This window comes from Macrobrachium nipponense, chromosome 4 (assembly GCF_015104395.2).
Source record: "Macrobrachium nipponense isolate FS-2020 chromosome 4, ASM1510439v2, whole genome shotgun sequence".
NCBI classification, from domain to species: domain Eukaryota; kingdom Metazoa; phylum Arthropoda; class Malacostraca; order Decapoda; family Palaemonidae; genus Macrobrachium; species Macrobrachium nipponense.
The window spans coordinates 76504451-76523512 of NC_061100.1; the positions used below are offsets into that span (position 1 = coordinate 76504451).

The 19062-nt window shown below is 37.3% G+C and overlaps 1 protein-coding gene across 2 annotated transcripts in view; it reads left to right on the plus strand.

The window, feature by feature from the left end:
• Window positions 1-17426: 17426 nt before the first annotated feature.
• LOC135210951 (nuclear receptor subfamily 2 group F member 1-A-like) overlaps window positions 17427-19062 on the plus strand; it is a 296770-nt gene continuing 295134 nt past the window's right edge. The window contains exon 1 of one of the 2 annotated variants that reach the window (XM_064243930.1): window positions 17427-18163. In XM_064243930.1, the coding sequence (XP_064100000.1) occupies window positions 17860-18163 (304 nt within the window). In that variant the 5' untranslated portion in view covers window positions 17427-17859. The remainder of the gene's footprint in view (window positions 18164-19062) is intronic. The other variant, XM_064243931.1, reaches the window with a different exon arrangement.

The following is a 19062-nucleotide window of genomic DNA, read 5'->3' on the forward strand; positions in this document are numbered from 1 at the left end:
TTGGTTTCATCTTCTGAATAATAATAATAATAATAATAATAATAATAATAATAATAATAATAATTAATAATAATAATAATAGTAAAGTGTTAGAAAACAGCTAAAAGACTGGTAGACATGCACAGAGAGAGAGAGAGAGAGAGAGAGAGAGAGAGAGAGGCTCAACTGGAAAATCAGTTCTCTATTGGCCATCATTATCGTCTGGTGGAATGTTTGTGTATCTGCCTGAACGTCTCGGCGCGCACCTGATCATGCACGCCCGCGTGGGCGGAGCCTCACAAACGTCCATCAAACGACGTACACTCCTTGGTCGGGCGTTGATAACGGAGAAACGGGAAATACATGTACACAATATAATGCACACCGATAGTAAAGGAAACTGTCTCCTAAAATCATATTTTGAGACACTTGTTTTTCTATTTGTTTTTCTATATAAATTCCATTTTTCAGGTTTAGTTTTAGTCCGTATTGATATTTTATTGCCATTTCTGTTTCTCTTACTGATTTTTACTAATGCGCTCCTTTTATTTCCTTTGTTTCTTGTATCCGATAGTTCTATTTATTTGTGTTTTCTAATTATTGTTATTATATTTAGTTTTCCCTGTGTGTTTGTTTGTTTTTTTTTTGTTTTTTTTTGCCTAATATATCATAATTTTGATGTTCTATGTTTCTTATACTGAATGACTTCTTGTATTATGCCTTTTCCTAAATAGCTTTTGTAAGATACTTTCGATTTAGAAAGTGCTTAACGCGTTAGCTGTCCAGTAAGGCATTTTATGAAATTTGTACTGTATATTTTAGTCTTCATTTTTTTTTATTATTATTTCTGTAACATGAATCTTTACATTCTCTTGAACTTTTTCTTGTCTTACTATCTTACTATACTATAATGGGCTTTATGTCCTTCTGTCCATCCGTGTGTCATTCAATCACAGCCAAACGGCTGGTCCGATGGGCATGAAACTTGGCAGGGTTATAGTGGAGACTCCTAAGATGGTTTATAATGAGGTTTCATCCTACCTACACCACACCCCCCCCTTCCCCAACACCCCTCCGAAAGGTGAACAGGGGTTCCCTGAAACTGGGGTGGTTGTGCCCGGACACTTAGTTACTTCTCAAATTTATAATACATAATGTCTGTATACATATGAATGATCATTTAGAAAAGAATACTATAGGGTAAACATCAATGACATAATAGTTAAAAAACACTAGAGAGTCACTGATATGAAGCAGCAGATGGATATGCTTTTAGTAAGGATTGGTAAATTGCTAGTCCTCATAATTTAGCTAGTAGCTTATCGTATCTACTACCAGTATTTGTCTTATGTACTTTTTTTGGGGGGAGGGGGTGTACTATCTTTCAAGTTTATTATCTTTGTATTTCTGTATCCTATATACTCACTTATTTACGGTCAAGGAGCCCCTCCATATTGTCAAAAATAAGAAGAATAAAGGTAAGGTGCGAGACGGCAAGTCCTGACTCTAAAGACTTTACGTACCGTCCTGGGGCTTGGACAATGCACCTTCATTCTTCTTATTCACACAGGGGCTAGTTGTGAGGCTGACTGACCAGGGGCTGGAAAGCGACAAGTGTTGCAGTTGCACACAGGAAATGATGAATGGATACACACTATTTATTATCGTAATGATCTTGACGTTCATATATTTCTTGATCCGGTCCTCTTTCAGTAAGTTAAATCTGCTTCGAGATCCATTGGACTTGTTTTTCCTGAAGCCGTTTCTTCAATTACATTAAATTTTTCCTGCCGTTGAGCAAAAGATCTTAATTTCATCGTTCGAACGTTTTCCTCTACTTGAGTTGAATTTCTACGTTTAAACTTCTGTCTTGATTTTAGGTTTAACTTTTATGTTGGAACGACTAGTTCTACCTTGATTTTAATTTAATGGGTTGAACGTTTTATTTACTTTGCTTTTTTTATTGTAAACTGTTTTGCCTATTACAGTTATCTTCTTGTAACGCAAGAACCTTCATCATGTTTTTCTGAGATACTTCTGTGATTGCTAATCACATGTTATGTGTTACTTATTTTAAATCGTTATAAATGCTGTACTATCATGATTAATGTCTTATCTGTTAAAGAGAACCATAAGCTTAAGTTCATACATAAGGATTAACGAGTCATGCTGAGGTATCCAAATAAAGAGGTAATTTTGAAATATGTATGCGCGAGTATAATATGCATATGTATCAAACAAACTACACAGCACTGAAGAGAGAGAGAGAGAGAGAGAGAGAGAGAGAGAGAGAGAGAGAGAGAGAGAGAGACCATAACCCTTCCATTCCTTTTCCCTGCCGCTGATGAATGAGTCTTGCTCTTGTAAAAAGAAAGTTAATGGCGAAATTGCTATTGAAGGAGCAAGGCAGTAAATGCCGCTCCTATTGCGTCTCCTGACAGACTTAGACGGTCTTTAAGGAGGAAATCTGTCCTTATATTGCGCCGGATAAAAGGAGAGAGAAGCTTTGTTCTTCGGTGCCATAAATCGACCTCGCTGTACTTTTTCTTCTTTTTTCCTTTTCCTATCGGGTTCTCTGACCTTCCTTCCTTTCACTCGTTTAACTTATGAGAGGAATCAAAAACCTATTGTTGGGCCCTTTCAGCCGACCCCCGCTCCCCCGCAACCACCGCCGCCCGCCCCCTCCCCAGTTCTCTTATTCATTCGATTCCTGTGATGGTCTATTTTGATTACCCGCGGCTTTTACTTGCTTTGTAATTACCGTCATGGTTAATTAACTGACAGGTGTAAAGGTTGGTCCTATGAAAGGGGAAATGCATTTTGGGTAATAATGCGCCGAGGAATTTCGAAACGAAATAGCATTTGGGAACAGTGCCTGACGATGCTTTTATGCTTTGGAAATCTGCCTGGAAAACTTACACCAACCACTTATTCAGATATTCAGCAATGTCTGTTGTGTAGGAGCCCGTCTTCCAAATGCCTTCACTTAGTAGCTACATCATACGAAGGTCTACTCGTTTGTGTAGTTGGTTTAGTAGCATCTAAGGACTTTTTATGCTCTCTCGCCTCTTCATCTCTCACATTTTAAATTTCAATGAAATATTTCAGATGATGCTTCTGTAACCATTCATGATTGGTCTAAATCAGAGGTGGCCAAACAGTCGATCGCCGTTCCCCCACAATACTATATAAACAAACAAATACACAGTCATATAGCCTATATATTTGTGTGTGAGGGCATTGTACGCATGTTTTATCGTACTGTAGCGCTATATGAATTTCTTTTTTCCACGTAATAGTATGTGATTATATAGTACGGTAGATCGTAAAAGAGTTTCAGTCTTTAGAGTTGATCTCGGAGTCCAAAAGTCTGGCCTCCCCTGCTCTAAATGGTTGATTCTACAGTCATTTTATTTCACGTCGGCTTCACATTGAGGGCACCATTCCTAAGAATCTCGGGAGCGTCTCTCAGAGCCTCCCCACTCTTGTTTCATTTTCCTTTTCTCTGCCTGAAAATTCCTTTTACCTGAGACCTTGAAGGATACATATAATCCTCTGTTGTGTGTAGTTCTTAATCATCAATATCTCAACGGCATTTTAATTTCTGAAGAGCCGTTAAACAATTTTTTTTTCATGTGATTCTAATTTTGCTGTATTGTTGATGGAGCTACATATCGTTTTTAGCCATCTTAAATGACGTCCCTTGCGTTTTTCCTTAAAATATTTCCCTTCTAAAAGTTTTTTCTCATTTATTAAAAAAACAAAAGAAAAAAACACTCCAAACTTTTTCAATTTTTCTTCAATTTTCAGTATGAGTTTTATCTGCAGTTCAGGATCAAGACACTCGATATTTGCTGTCATTATTCGAAACGAGAATTCTTCGGTACATTCCAAAAGCATTATAGCCGCAGAGCAGCTCAAATCCTTCAAGTCGGCTGTGATAAGGTTTAGCTATATCTCCTAGTAGATTTCCTGGTTAAATACTGAACCAAAGTGAACTTGACCTCAACTTACCTCACCTTCTGTTATGAAATTTGGATCAAGGACAATCTCTTTCATCAATGATTTTACTCTCTATCCGTTTTGTTATCAGTGTCTCTAGTACAGGTGCCTTCCTTATCATTGACACCAGTCTAAACCCCTCTCAGAGATGAATGACTCCGATCTTCAGCCAGTCTTTATCAGTCACATTAGTCCTAAGTAACTTTCATATCGGTTACAATAGCCTTAAAGGAACGTTATTATTAATAATGCCAGAGTATTTACTCTACTATATTTTATTAATGTACTATTGTTTATTTTAAGCCATCTCAGTAGTCTGTGACCCTACTTCAATGAGACCTCCCTTATTGATGAACCTAATTTTAGATTTTGTTTTGTACGTAACCCTTGTCTTAAGACAACCCCTTTTCAGTTTCTATGTTCTTAAGCGATAATCCATCGTGTTTTTCATGACCCTAGTTTCAAACATATCCCTTGATAATGTACCGTTGTGTTAGCTATTTCTTTTATCACTTGCTCCCCTCTCTTGAGTCCTTCATTTGATTTATGACACTAGTCTTAAGTAACCCCTTCAAACAATAGTCTTACTTTCTAGTCCTGTTTCTTGTAACTAACTCCTGTCAATTGCGCTTGATTTTAACACATCAACTCATCAGTAAACTATTACTGAGTCTACTCTTCGATAATCTTCTTAAGTAATAACCTTGATTTTAAGCCTTTCCATTTTATCGCTAACAAAAGCAGCTACATAAATGAGAGCCATAGTTTTAAACCATCTTCCTTACCACTGACCATAAATTTTAGTTATGGTTTTCTCGCGACCATAGTTTGAGGTCATATTCCTCACCACACCCGCAAGTCTCAAGTCTTATTCCATATCAATGTCTTGAGTGTTAAGCTATCTCCTTTAGTAATGACTGTACCTCCTGCACTTTTCCTTGCTACTGTCCCTAATCTTAAAGCCAGTCTCCGTTTCGTTAAGCCTAGTCTTGCATCCACTTCAATACCAGGCATAAATGGCGAGCCGATATCTTTATTGCTACTGTGGTATCACTTAAGCGTAACGTAACGCAATGTTGCGTAATATAATCAAGTTTTAATTACCATGCATCTCTTTCCTTTATCTACTCGTTCGGACACTGGGCTCGAGAAACAATCCTCGGTACCAAACCTCGGGTGTTTCTTTTTTTTTTTTTTTTTTTTTGAGTAATCATTCATACTGACTTAGCGCTAAGGTAAACACACACCACACACACACACATCCAGGTCTTCGTTGTCCAGTGGTTAGAGCGCTAGTCTCACCATCCAGAAGCGCTATGATACCTAGGCACTTAGCAGTGAATAATGAATCTGGCAGTTAGACGAATGTGTGGGTATCACCAAATTCAAAAAGAGCTCTAGGCTGATGACAGAAAAGGGTGATGAAAACCCGTAGAGTTTACACTCACACACACCTCTGTAGAAATACACACACACATACCCATATATCGGAGGCTCATGAAGACTAACTGATATAGTATACATACTTATATATATATATATATATATATATATATATATATATATATACATATTATATATGTATATCCTCGTAACATCTTAATTCCTTCAAACTCTTTAGACACGCTTGTCACTACAAATCCTTCAGAGCCAAACAGGAGAAGCATATCCAAAAGTATGAAGAAATCTAATATTGGAAAATGTCTGTTTGTTTGTTTGTTTGTATGAACGTTACACAAATCCACATATCTTGACCGATTTTGATGAGATTTTTACCATAGACTCCCCTCCCGCCCAGGAAGGTTTTAGTCAAAATCCAAAGTTCGAGGGACGTTTCTAAGGGGGTTATAACCCCTCTTATTCATACCTCTCGTTTTTACAAATCCACATATCTCAACCGATTTTGATGAGATTTTTCCCATTGACTTCCCTCTCCACCATCAAGAAATCAATGCTGTGTGGGTAAAACATCACTAGCACAAAAGAGCATCAAAGGGAGTAGGAAGGGATTCTCTGAAACTGGGCTGGTTCTGCCTGTGAAAAGGGCTGGTTATACCTGTAGACTTTGTAACTTTACGAATTTGTCATACATAATTTCGGTATACATATGACTTTACTCTTTGGTACAGAATACTGTGGGATAAAACATCAATGATACTAAAGGGGGTGGGGGTCAAGAAGGGAGTGACAGAGAGAGAAGGGGAGGAAGAAGTGAGAGAGAGAGAGAGAGAGAGAGAGAGAGAGAGAGCAAGTTTATCAGTTATCATTAAGAGTTATCCTGGGCAGCACTGGGTTGGTCTGCTAGTGTATGTATGTATTATATATATATATATATATATATATATATATATATATATATATATATATATATATATATATATTATATATATATATATATATATATATATATATATATATATATATATATATATATATATATATATATGTATATATATATATATCATATATATATATATATATATATATATATATATATTATATATTATATATATATATATATTATATATATATATATATGGACAAAAATCCACAGTTATATCTATGAGTAAGATTTGTATCCAATTGGCTGAAGAGGACCGTCGAAACCTCCATTTTCAAATTGTAATTCAGTTATTATTTCCAGTCACAGTATAGTGGTACACCATTAACATTATTAATAATAACATATAATTATTACATATATATTCTATATATGTGTGTATGCATATATATACCCACCGTGGTGGCTCAGTGGTGGAAAGGTTCTCGCCTACCAGTCAAGAGTACCAGGATCAAATCCCTCTGCATAAACCCAGTGACCCACAACCTAGAGTATGAGTAGGAGAATAAGTACCAGCCCTCGAGCTTGTGGTTAAACAGTGGGCCTAGTGACATGTTAGCCTATATATATATATATATATATATATAAATATATATATATATATATATATATGAAACTTATGAAATTTTCTGCTATAACCTGTCTCCAAGTACATTATCTTAAGTTTGAACTAAGCTATTTTTCATTTTACATTTCTTGTATTTTCAGACTGAGTGATGGAGTTAGATACAGCCACGGCTAACGACTCGGAGGAAATCAGATGGGCTACAAACTTCAGAGAGGCCTGAATAGCTAAATACATTAAAAGATTTGAATCCTTTGTTATAAGAAACTGGAACCAAAGTCCTTATGACTCATTGCAAAAAGAGTGAGAATCTTGGAAGGCCTGAAGTTCTTTCTCAGGAGTCAAAAGACATCATAGCTGAGGCAGTGGGTAGACCAAGAAAGTCTTTATGTAAATTGGCACTTGAACTAGAAACAAAAAGGGGAAAGAAGAGAAGTTATAGTGCTGTATATCAAGAGTTGAAAAAATCTGGTATCAGGCCATTTCATGTTATCAGCAAGCCCAATATCACTCAGCAACAGAGAAAAGACTGTGCATGGTTTCCAGGTAGCTCCCCTGACTTTAATGTGTGTTAAAACATTGGTAGTATCTTAAAGGATCGTGTTGAAGCGCTCACAGTGAACTATGATGGTATACCAAGCCTCGACGTCCGGTGAAGAGAGGTGACTGAAGTGCTCAGGGAAATGGAGTTTGAGTCTCAGCTTTTTTGTAATTTGCTGAAATCATACCACTCAAGAATGGTACAGGCAGATGGAGGACACACAAAATATTAAATACTCAGAGAGAAACTTAAATAAATACCTGTTCTGAATTACTTTTGTTTTTGTCCATATCAATTTTAGTTTATGCTGTAGAGGGAGGAGGGCTCTACAGCAACACACACATATAACTCAAAAAAATAACAAAAAAATATATATATATATATATATATATATATTATATATATATATATATATATATTATATATGTATATATATAAATATATTATATATATATATATATATATATATATATATTATATATGAAAACACCATTCCCCATGAAGGTTGACTCTAGAAGGATGCATCCTTTCAAAAGTACGACATTGCTAACCAAAAATCCTTCTTTAACTTGACTGCAGCCCGACACTTGGCTACCAAAGAATCATATAATTCGTTACTCTAGTCAGGAGATCTGATAATCTTTTCTAACGCTCTCCGGCATGCTTGGGGATTTAGGCTGTGCCCTCTTACTTATGAGTCAGACACTTGTATGGAGGACGAGAAATAGGCAAGATTTTAGACCTCTGTCTCTGACCACCAACGTATTAGAAGACACGGCACCCTCAAGAAGATTATATTCAGCCTGAAATAAAAGAAAATAAGGTTGAAGCTGATGGTATGTATTGTTTGGAGAGTAGGATGTTATATTCACAAGATGTGTAAGGGGTGGAATAGGTACATATGCTAGGTGGTAAAAGTGCTAGACAGGTGGAAGGCCTAGATATCGTATTTTGCGATGGTTTGATCATGTGAGAAGATTAAACAACGATAAGCAGTGAAAAAATGGTGCAGTTCAGATGTGCTAGGAGTAAAGAAGCGAAGAAAACATAAATACTATATGGATAGTTCGAAATAATATTGAAAATGAAGGGTCTTGGCAATGACAAACTTTGTTTCAGGCAAAGGCGATCCACAAATACACGAGATAGACTACAATAATCGAAAACCAAGAAGCACAAGAGCGAGTTCTATAACTAGAACTCGCTCTTGTGCTTCATGAATGATGCCAAGAATATTAGGTGTTCGATATACTGGAGATGAGACGCCTATTTAGATTTATGTGAAGCAGCTCAAATTGTGATAGTGTTCTGCTCAAGGAGTCATCCATGTTGCAGCAGATAAAATCTGAATGTACTGGTAAACATCTTATTCTATCTCAGAAGCCACCCGCTGTTAGCAACGTCCTCGTAATGTTTGCTAGGATTCGTGAATCGCTCCCATTTTCTACCCCCACCTCCTCAGCCAGATGTAATTAGGTATCAGCTGTTGTGGCCAAGAGCTTGGGGCTAGCAACCTCACCCCTGGAACCTTGCGGAAACAATATATATATTTATATATATATATATATATATATATATATATATATATATATATATATATATATATATATATATATATATATATATAGGTATTGCGATGCTTTGATTATCGCCTTACTCTATCAATCCGAAATATCCTAATCCAAAGACACAGAATGAAAACTATCATTCGTGTTAGAATCTTTATTTATGTATCGAGTAGTGTTTTTCAGATGTGAAACCAAAACAGGAGGATACAGTCAAAACAAACACAGCCTCTGCAAGAAAAGAGCAAAGAAAAATACAGGTACCGGGTTTTTGTCCTTCTGTCTTGAAGCGACAATACTACATCTGCCTCTCCAACAAAGACAGATTAAATGGTCCAGAAATCGTTCTCATTTCGGTTTTCCATTTTCTCTTTTCATTTACTTCAAGAGCTTCAATTCTCTTTTAAACAAGTCAGTCATTTTTGCCCTCTGTTTTCAAATTCCAGTATTTCGTAAATTATAACCTTTCCTTTTCTCTGTTTCATATCTTTTCGTACTTTTACAAAGGTCATTAAGGAACCTGTCGCATTTAAACATAGTGTTATCATATCACATGCCTTTGTAGATTTAGCTCTGGCTGTACCTTTTATTGCTCCACCAGTAATATATATATATATATATATATATATATATATATATATATATATATATATATAATATATATATATATATAAATATATATTATATATATATATATATATATGTATATGTTATTAATTTATAATATTATAGAATATATATATATTATATAATAGATAATAATATAGTATAATAAGATAAATTATATTATTATACTACATATATATATCTATATATATATATATATATATATATATATATATTTTGTCTGTATGTACGAGCGTGTGTGCGTATGTGTGTGGACTTGGGCGATCATACTGTATGTTTATAATGCATAGTACATTACTTACACCGTCTAGATTATAGAGATAATGAGAATTCAATAAAAGCTTGCGTATCGTTTAACCCCGCATAAAACCCTTCTTTGAAAAAAGACGCCTTAAAAGACGCATGTAAAACCTCACGGAGGAGAGGTTGACAAACCCCACTCCCACATACTCATAGATGAGGCTTCATGATTTTGCACAATACCAAAATATCTTGACTTGCAACACCCTCCTTTATAGATTCCCCGCTGGATAAATCAAAATAGAATTTCTTATCTGAGAGTATGTGTTCGTGTGACTTATGAGTGTGTGCTGTTATTTCACTGCGAGTGTGTGTGTGAATATTTCAGTATGAGTATGGGTGTGTGTGTGTGTGTGTCTTTGTGCAAGCGTACATGCCGTTTTTTTCTTTGATGTGTGTGGGTGTGTATGTCTGTGTGAATGTGGATCTGCGGCAGTGTTAGCAGCTGTGGCTGTTAGTTCAACTGTTTGAAATTTTTTTTTTTTTCCTTTACGTCCTATTTGTTGCAAGTCGTTTCTTCTGGGATGTTCTTCCATTTGTTTGTTTTTTGTGTGTGGTGACTCTTTTGTGTGTGACGGTCTGAATACGTCGAGTGTAGTATAACTTTGTGTCAATGTAAGATGTTTGCACAAATGTATGAATGAATCTCATGGGTACGCTTCTTTGTTTACATAAGTGCATATGTATTTGCTTGACCAAACGATAGTATGATTGGCGGCAGGTGTTTTACAAAACGTGTCAGTACATGCGTCGAGTTTTTATGTCTGCGCTTGTGAATTTTCTTATAGCACATATGAATCGATTGTTTTGAGTTAGTTTATATGTGTTAGTATATTTCAATAAATGTATTTGGATATTGATTTGTATGTATGTGAAAGTTCACTCGAACTTGTGTAGTTACATTTGATTTCAAATATAGTGAGTAATGAGAGTTATGCGTCATGATTTTTATGCGTCCAATTCTCTTCAACCCGAGACCAAAACGGACATTTTTATATTTCAAACAACAGAAAGCCTTATTAGTAACATCAAAATTTACTTGTCAAAACAGAACCTACAGTAGCGAGTAAGATATTCCAGGACATAATCGCCATCTAAATTGTAATCAACTGAAATGCGGGGCAAGATTTTGGAAGAGAATTGCTGCATGAACAAGTTTAAATGTAGATACGACTGTTTCTTCAGTGAAGGGTTCTCCTAAGAATCAGGCCGTATTACAGAACTGTGGTAGCAAACTGTACTCCTCGATATACATTTATTTATCCACCTATTTCTCCATCGATCGATCGATCTATCCATACTGGGAAAACAGTCAGAGTGATTGGGTCCACTGAGGCATCCTCTACTATAATGAATAGTTTCGAAGTTGTACCACGCCATTGAAAGTTATCGGACTTAGTAAAACAGAAAACCAGCTTAAAAAAATGCGTTTTTGGGGATTAAAACAAATTTCTGAATACAAAGAGAATATGTTCAGTACGTAGTCAATGAAATGACTAAAATATTATTGCTCGCGCGCTCTCTCTCTCTCTCTCTCTCTCTCTGCGTGCTATCCATAACTGCTTGCATGTACAGTACACAGACTAGTGCTCACAGATGCGAGTAATTGTGCTTCCTTCAGTTGCAAATGGATTTGCTCCATCCATCATTACCCTTCCCCCTGCTTAACCTTCCTTGCCTTTTTGTTCTCCCACTCTGGCGGCTTCTCGCATGAAATCCTTCTTACTTGAGCTGAGGATGAAACTTTATTATGACTTCCTCCAGTACCAAAAAAAAAAGAAAAAAAAAAAAAAAACTTTGTCCACCCTTTTGCTTATTTTCTTCCGTTTATGAACATCTAATCTCTGTAGAGCATAAGCTGCTCTGCCAGAGCTATGAGTAGCCGAGCCGGCAAAGATCTACTAAAAGGATCTCAGTCATTGTTAATCCGAAATCTGAAGTCCTTGTGCGCTCCCGAAGCTAGAGCGGACGGAAGCAGCACGCATGCGCCAACCAAGATCCCCCACGTGACAAGCAAATGGTTATCGAGAGGAACAGGAAAACGTGATGTGTGGGAAACACCCCGTCTTGGTAAATGGGGGTAAGAATGTGACTTCTTCCCCTTGGGATAGACGTGAGATGTCAAGGCTAAGGAAATTACTGAACAAAATAGTAAAAAAAAAAAAATGTGAGTTACAGATCTTGTGGTGGTTTTCCTCTCTTAAGTTAGTTCTCAGAACCGTTTATTTTTACGGATAACATTTTCCAATTTTTAATGTGGAAAAATTATCAATTATAATTATAATAATGATATCAATAAAGACCTCCTAGGCTCACCTTCTGGGAAAACATGACAGAAAACGAGTCCTTCTCTTAACTCTGCTAGTGGAACGACAATGGACTGTTAAGTTTCCACGATTGTATATAGTAAAATAATATTGATAATGGTAACGACTAAACCAAAGATTTAATCAGGAGTTCGTTAAAGTGCGATAATATCAGTTTAAGTTTGTAATTCACTGCGTTATGTGTATTAATAAAGGTTATGCTGAGCACAATTATTCAGCCAAAGAAGAAAAAATTAAAGAAACGAGTTCAGAATTTATTATGCAAGTTACGATATTATACCAAAATAATAGTAAAAGGTTCTCTCTCTCTCTCTCTCTCTCTCTCTCTCTCTCTCTCTCTCTCTTGTGAAACTAACTTCTGTCAGTCTACCACCCTCACATTCCATCTAACCTTAACTAATGAATTACCAGACCTTTCGACCAGTCTGTCTATCTATCAACCCATTTGTTAGAACATAAAATATATAATTGTTAGTGATGATATTTGATACTATCGTTCATCTTGTATAGTACTAATGACGTCAAGCTCCGGTAGGCTTGTTTAATATGCACAATAAAAGTACTTGTTATAGTTCTCGGGTCAACTTCTGTTATTAAGAAACGATTTTTAGGATTTAAGACAATATCCTGAATACACAGGAAATGTGTTCTGTACGCAGTTAGTAAAATGGCTGAATCATTACTCTCTCTCTCTCTCTCTCTCTCTCTCTCTCTCTCTCTCTCTCTCTAAAAAGTCGAGACATACCCCTTTTAGTCTTCTACTTTATAGCTATTCCCTCTTCTTTCCGTCAATCGTGCTGCCCAACCCCTTTAACTATTGCTGCTTCTTAGTGCAAGTGTTGGATTGCCTCCCATTTTCTTCAGGAATTGTATCTCTTTTTCTCTATTTTCTGAATCTCTTTATCCTGCTGTTAAAATACGCCAACGCCATAATTTCACTATCTAAGATGCTAGATAGCTGAAAATTCCCCAGTGCTTTGTTTTATTAGCCTAAATTTCATGATTCATTCATTGATTCACTCAGGGGTTGTAGCACATGAAATTCAAGTTTACAAAGAATGTATTTTATTATTATTATTATTGCTAATATTATTATTATCATTATTCAGAAGAAGAACCCTAATAACATGGTACAAGACCATCGAAGGGGCCATCGACATGAAATGCAAGATTCCAAAGAATATATTCTATTATTATTATTATTATTATTATTATTATTATTATTATTATTATTATTATTATTATTATTATTCAGAAGATGAACCCTATTCATAAGGAACAAGCCCACAAGTGCCATTAACATGAAATTTAAGTTTCCAAAGAATATATTTTATTATTATTACTATTATTGTCATTATTATTATTCAGAAGATGAACCCTATTCATAAGGAGCCATCGACATAAAATGCAAGTTTCCAGAGACTAAGGTGTTCATTCGAAAGAGTTAACAGAGGGTAATGGGAAATACAGAAAGAGGATATCAGTTATTAGAAAAGCAGATAAACTAACAAATTAATATATATACAATTGAAAATGTAAGTAAAATATTAAAATAATAAGTCGAATCGTATTAGGACAGTAATGCAAACCTGAATCTAACAGGAAGAAAGGAATATTTGTGAATGCGAGTATACAAGCACACGTCTTCTATTTTACGATTGCTGGTGAATGGAAAATGCGCAAAACATTCAATAAGATGGTCGGTCCCTCGACGGAAAGATAGACTTTTGAATGAAAAATTATTAATTGTTGATAACATTCAAGGTTTTTTCGTGCTTCCCTTTCGCTCTCTTTCATTTATACTTGTAGTAACTATTTTGTTTTATCATATTCTTGCTAACATTGTGACATGATTTTTGTTTTGCACATTTATTTTGTGCGTTGTTCACTTGTTACATATTTGCTTTATGTCAGGTTTGCGTCTGTTTATAGAAACTCGCATCAACGATGAGAACCTTGTTTTCCCGCATGTTTATTTTACTTCATAGATTCTGCATGTTTGTTGCTGCAGTCGTTTTGTCGCATGTTTGCTCTTTTTCCTTGTAGCTGCTTTTGACATTCCGACTACTTGATTGCGATTTTTGTATGTTTGCATGTTTGCTGTATGTTTGCCAACCTTATGGTTGCTGCTTTCATTGATTTATTACGTTTGCTTTTTCGTTCAATTGGCGACTATTTCTCTTATTTCATACGTAATGATGCAGTTCATTAGCTGCATGTTTGTTTTCTTAAATATGTGTGTCTTTCTGTTGGCGCATGTCTGTTTTCTGCTCTGGTTTCTATGTTGCATTTACCTTTAAATATTCGTGTTTATCGAATCCTTCATTTTGTCATTTTTAATTATTTTTGGCATGTTTGTTTTTTCATGTCAGCTGCTTCTGCTTATTTGACGCTGATGGTTCAAGTTGTAAACTTGCATTTCTTTAGCTCACATTTCCTTTTCCACATGTTTGCTTCGTATGCGGATTTGCGACATGTTTGTTTTCTGTCAGCTCTGCTGCTCTGCTCTGAATCATCCCGGTACTGCAAATGATTGTTGCCATTCGTGTTGATCGGCGTCACTCATCTCTTGCGTGTTTGTTTTCCATACATTTGTTTTCGGCCACCTTCACTGATTTACCACGTTATATATTATATGTATTTTGATTTGGTTTATTTAAATGCATGTTTGTTGAATTTCTTGCTAATTTATTTTTTACTTGCATGTTTGTTTTCTTGCTTCACATTTTCCTTATTTTTTCCTTGCATTGAATTGTTCCATATGTGTTATATTATGTGTTACGTTCATCTGACTGTCTGTGTTACTGACGAACCGCATGTTTGTTTTCCCCATGTCTGTTTGGCGTTACCGTATGTTTGCTTCTTTATCTGAGTTCGCTTCCGAATCACACCGCCAGCGGAAGTGGACTGGTTTGTTTCCGAGAGTGAATAATGAACGGTCTTTCGGTAACCTGTTTCTCTCTCTCTCTCTCTCAACTGCTTCTTTCAATTAGCATTCGATTGCCATCGCTGGCGAGGTTTTTCATTTGATATCCCTGACCTCTGGCTACGTCGGGCCACTGTGTAATTTGGTCGCTTCAAACCATGAGTCTCTCTCTCTCTCTCTCTCTCCTCTCTCTCTCTCTCTCTCTCATACACACACACACACACACACACACACACACACACATATATTATATATATATATATATATATATATATATATATATATATATGTGTGTGTGTGTGTGTGTGTGTGTGTGTGTTTGTGTGTGTGTTTGTGTGTGCGTGCGTGCGAGTACGCACGCGCGTCTGTGTTTCTGTATACGTTATTTTACATCATTTGATCATTCGTAAAGATATACGTTTTATATTTCCATCTAGTTATACTCAAATTCCTTTATGTAAACATAAAGAGAGAGAGAGAGAGAGGAGAGAGGGAGGGAGAGGAGAGATAGAGAGAGAGGCGAGAGAAGGAGAAGAAGAAAGAGGGAGTGGGAGAGAGAGAGAGAGACGACAGAGACGAGAGAGAGAGACGAGAGAGAGGGAGGGAGGAGAAGGGAAGGAGACAGAGAGAGAGAGAGTCACTAACCACGTTAACGAATCGCTTACCGAAAGAATTTCTCTACACAAACTCATTCAGTGAATCTGAACTTATTTTTTATCCACGAAAATATCACAGAATACACAAAGACAAATTAGAAGTTTATAGAATGACTGCTGTGGGTACTACACAAACAAGAGAAGAAATAATAAGGGAATTGCGTCATAAATCATAAACAAATGAAAAATTTTGAATATACGTATCTTATGCATGAGTCATGGCGATTATAATATGGATTATTATTATTTCAAACGAAATCATGTTATTGAAGTTAGTCTGCAAATCATATATCCATTCGGAATAGTTGAAAAGTTTTAGTGCTGTATCATTGCTTACTTTGTATCAGTTATTTCAAATAATTGTTTAATATAAAGATACTGTACTATCTTAATATTCTTAACGCATTTTAGTTTAAATTTCTTTTGAAAGTTATTTACGAGCGCAAAACAAGTTTTCTCATTCTCACTTACAGTCATACGTACATACGCATGCGTACGCACGATTACGTCATCCTTTCAGTATTTCTCCTACGCCTTTCTAAAATAAGTATATAATGTAAACATCATGTCAGCTTCAATTTTGTGCGTCATCTTTGATGTGTCAGTCTGTGCATAGTGATTTCATATAAAATTAAGTTAGCAGTAATTAGATCATAATTATGATCGGAAACTTCGGGCGTCAAAATTCTCCTCTAGTTATGTTATCTCGGCCACGAAACTCTAATATCCACAAACGGCTTTAAAACAAAGTTGCACAAGACGTTGCAAAATGTCATTCATTATTCTGTTTGCTGCCTTGTTACTGAGAGAGAGAGAGAGAGAGAGAGAGAGAGGAGAAGAAAATATTCTCTAAATAATAATGATATAATAATTATTATTATTAGTATTATTGTTGGCGCGAGGCGAATGCAGCACAGCAGCAGCAGCAGCACAACGTGGTGCCTTTGCCCCCAAGTGTAGGCCTGTCACACCAACTTTCTCACTCGCTCCAACAGCACCACGAGCAGCGCGCGGGGTTGAAGCTCCAGACCTCTAACTTGAGATGCAATTGCCAGCGCTCGCCAGCAAATATGACTTGAAACGTCGAAAAAAGCCTTGTGATCAATACCGACGACTCTTGCGTCGCAAACAAAGCGATCGTTCCAAATCAGGGATAATTGCCAGCGCATTTTAGCGTGATGACTTCGACAAAGAGTTATTATTGTTGCGAATTTAGCATTGAAGAGCGGATGGCCCCGCCCCGCCCCGAGCGCTCATTGGTTCAGCACCCCCGCGACCCGCCAACCAGAGGCCGCCCCGCCACCGGACACTGATCAACCTTGCTGCCTTTTGCCGTCAACTAAATTTAACGTTTATGTCTTTATTTGCGATGCTTTTGGGGCCACGAGAGAGGAATTGTCATCTCGCAACGCTATTTTCATTCCCTTGTTTCGAACAAAGCAAAGAAAAGTCGTCCAGAGCTGATCCGTGGCGATCAAGGATGATTGAGAGGTTGCGACCAATGGGTGTCCGGGGCGGGCGGGGTCGCGGCCCCGTGGCCTGGTGTCCCGCCCCCTGCCCTGCAAGGCCCGTCCCCGCCCTCCACCCGCCGGGCCGCCCGCTCCGCCGCCCGCCCAGTGTACACAGCACAGTGCTCTAAGGAGGGTGCGTATCGCGAGACACTATAAGCTTTTGCCTCACAGGTCAGACCCGAAGTAACGTCGAGTGACAAGTCAAGTGGTGGTTGATCAGGGAGGTTGTGCTCACGGGAGAAAGAGAGAGAGAGAGGGCGCGCTCTGTTCATGGATTACTATCTTCGTCCTCCGAGTGTTTACTAAAATTAATCGTGACGCAGCCCCGAGTGTTTCAGTGGATTTGTTTCAGAATTGGGAAAGTGTTTTTCAGTGATCATGACAGACCGGCCTTCATAAGCCAGGTATCTATCTATCTATCTATCTGTGGTGGTTGCCCGAGGGATCGCCGTCGTCGTCCTTTGCATTATATTCGCAGGAGAACCAAAGGGCTCCACCCTTGGACAAGGGTGGTTGTAAATGCTTTTGAAAGACCCCTTCAGCCACGATAGGATGGCCCTAGTTGTGCCCCCCGGGGCCACGTGGCGTGATCCCCCTGTGTCTTTGCCGCCTACCACAGGGGAAGATGTCACCCGCGAATTGGGTGCCAGTGTCACACCGCAGCCCAATGCCCCACAGACGCCCACGCCGAACTCCACGGCAGGCAGTGCCCCGTCCTCTGCCCCAAGCCCCACAGGCGACGATAAGAATGCCCAAAATATGACATGCGTTGTGTGTGGGGACAAGAGCTCGGGAAAGCACTACGGCCAGTTCACGTGCGAAGGTACGAACACTTTATAACACGAAGACATCACGTAGGATGACAGCACTCAAAAACAGAGCTTTCAAAATTCAGTCGAAATTTCCTGAAGACAGTCAGTCATTCGGCAAATTTCATTTCCCGTTTATCTATCACATTATTCAGGCAAATCTACAAAACATGTGCTCACGAAGGAGAAATAAAGAGTTCTGATTTATTACAGTCACGAAGTCCCCAAGAGCAATAAAGATAACGTAGTTTATTTTTTCGTTGACCCGTTACATAATTCGTCTTCCACTATTGACCTCAGGGTATCGGGCAGCGCAAAGTTGATGCTGCTACTGTCATGGGTATTTCTCCCTGCTCCTCCCTCCCAACCTCTCCCCTCCTATCCCCACTCCGGAATACCGCTGCAAGCAATTTTTTTTCATGACCGCTATCTGAGCGATCTTCCTGATCGGTGCTTTCAATTCTTTTGATGTAATTTAACTTGAGTTTATCGCTTGCGTTAGAATATTGTTCATTATAAATGTTGATTTTGTCAGTTGCATATTTGTACATAATTGATGTCTATATAACTATCAATAATAAATAATCGACAGAAACCTACCATTACGGAAAAATATCGTAAATGGAGTACTGAAAGAACAGAATGAATGAAAGTGATACAAAAATATCCCATAATTGATAGATTAAATAAAACTAAGATTTGGCGCTGCAGTGATGCAACGGTTGCTGCTTTTGAGTCGCACTATTAACGCTGAAAATTTATATCTTATTGATTGATGACAAAATACAATACCGCTTTCAGTAAATTTACAGTTTACTCATTAGAACTTGACTGGTGGGTTAAGTTATATAACTTATCGAAACAAAAACTAATATTTATATCATTTCATGGTTTTTTACTGACTGACTTAGTG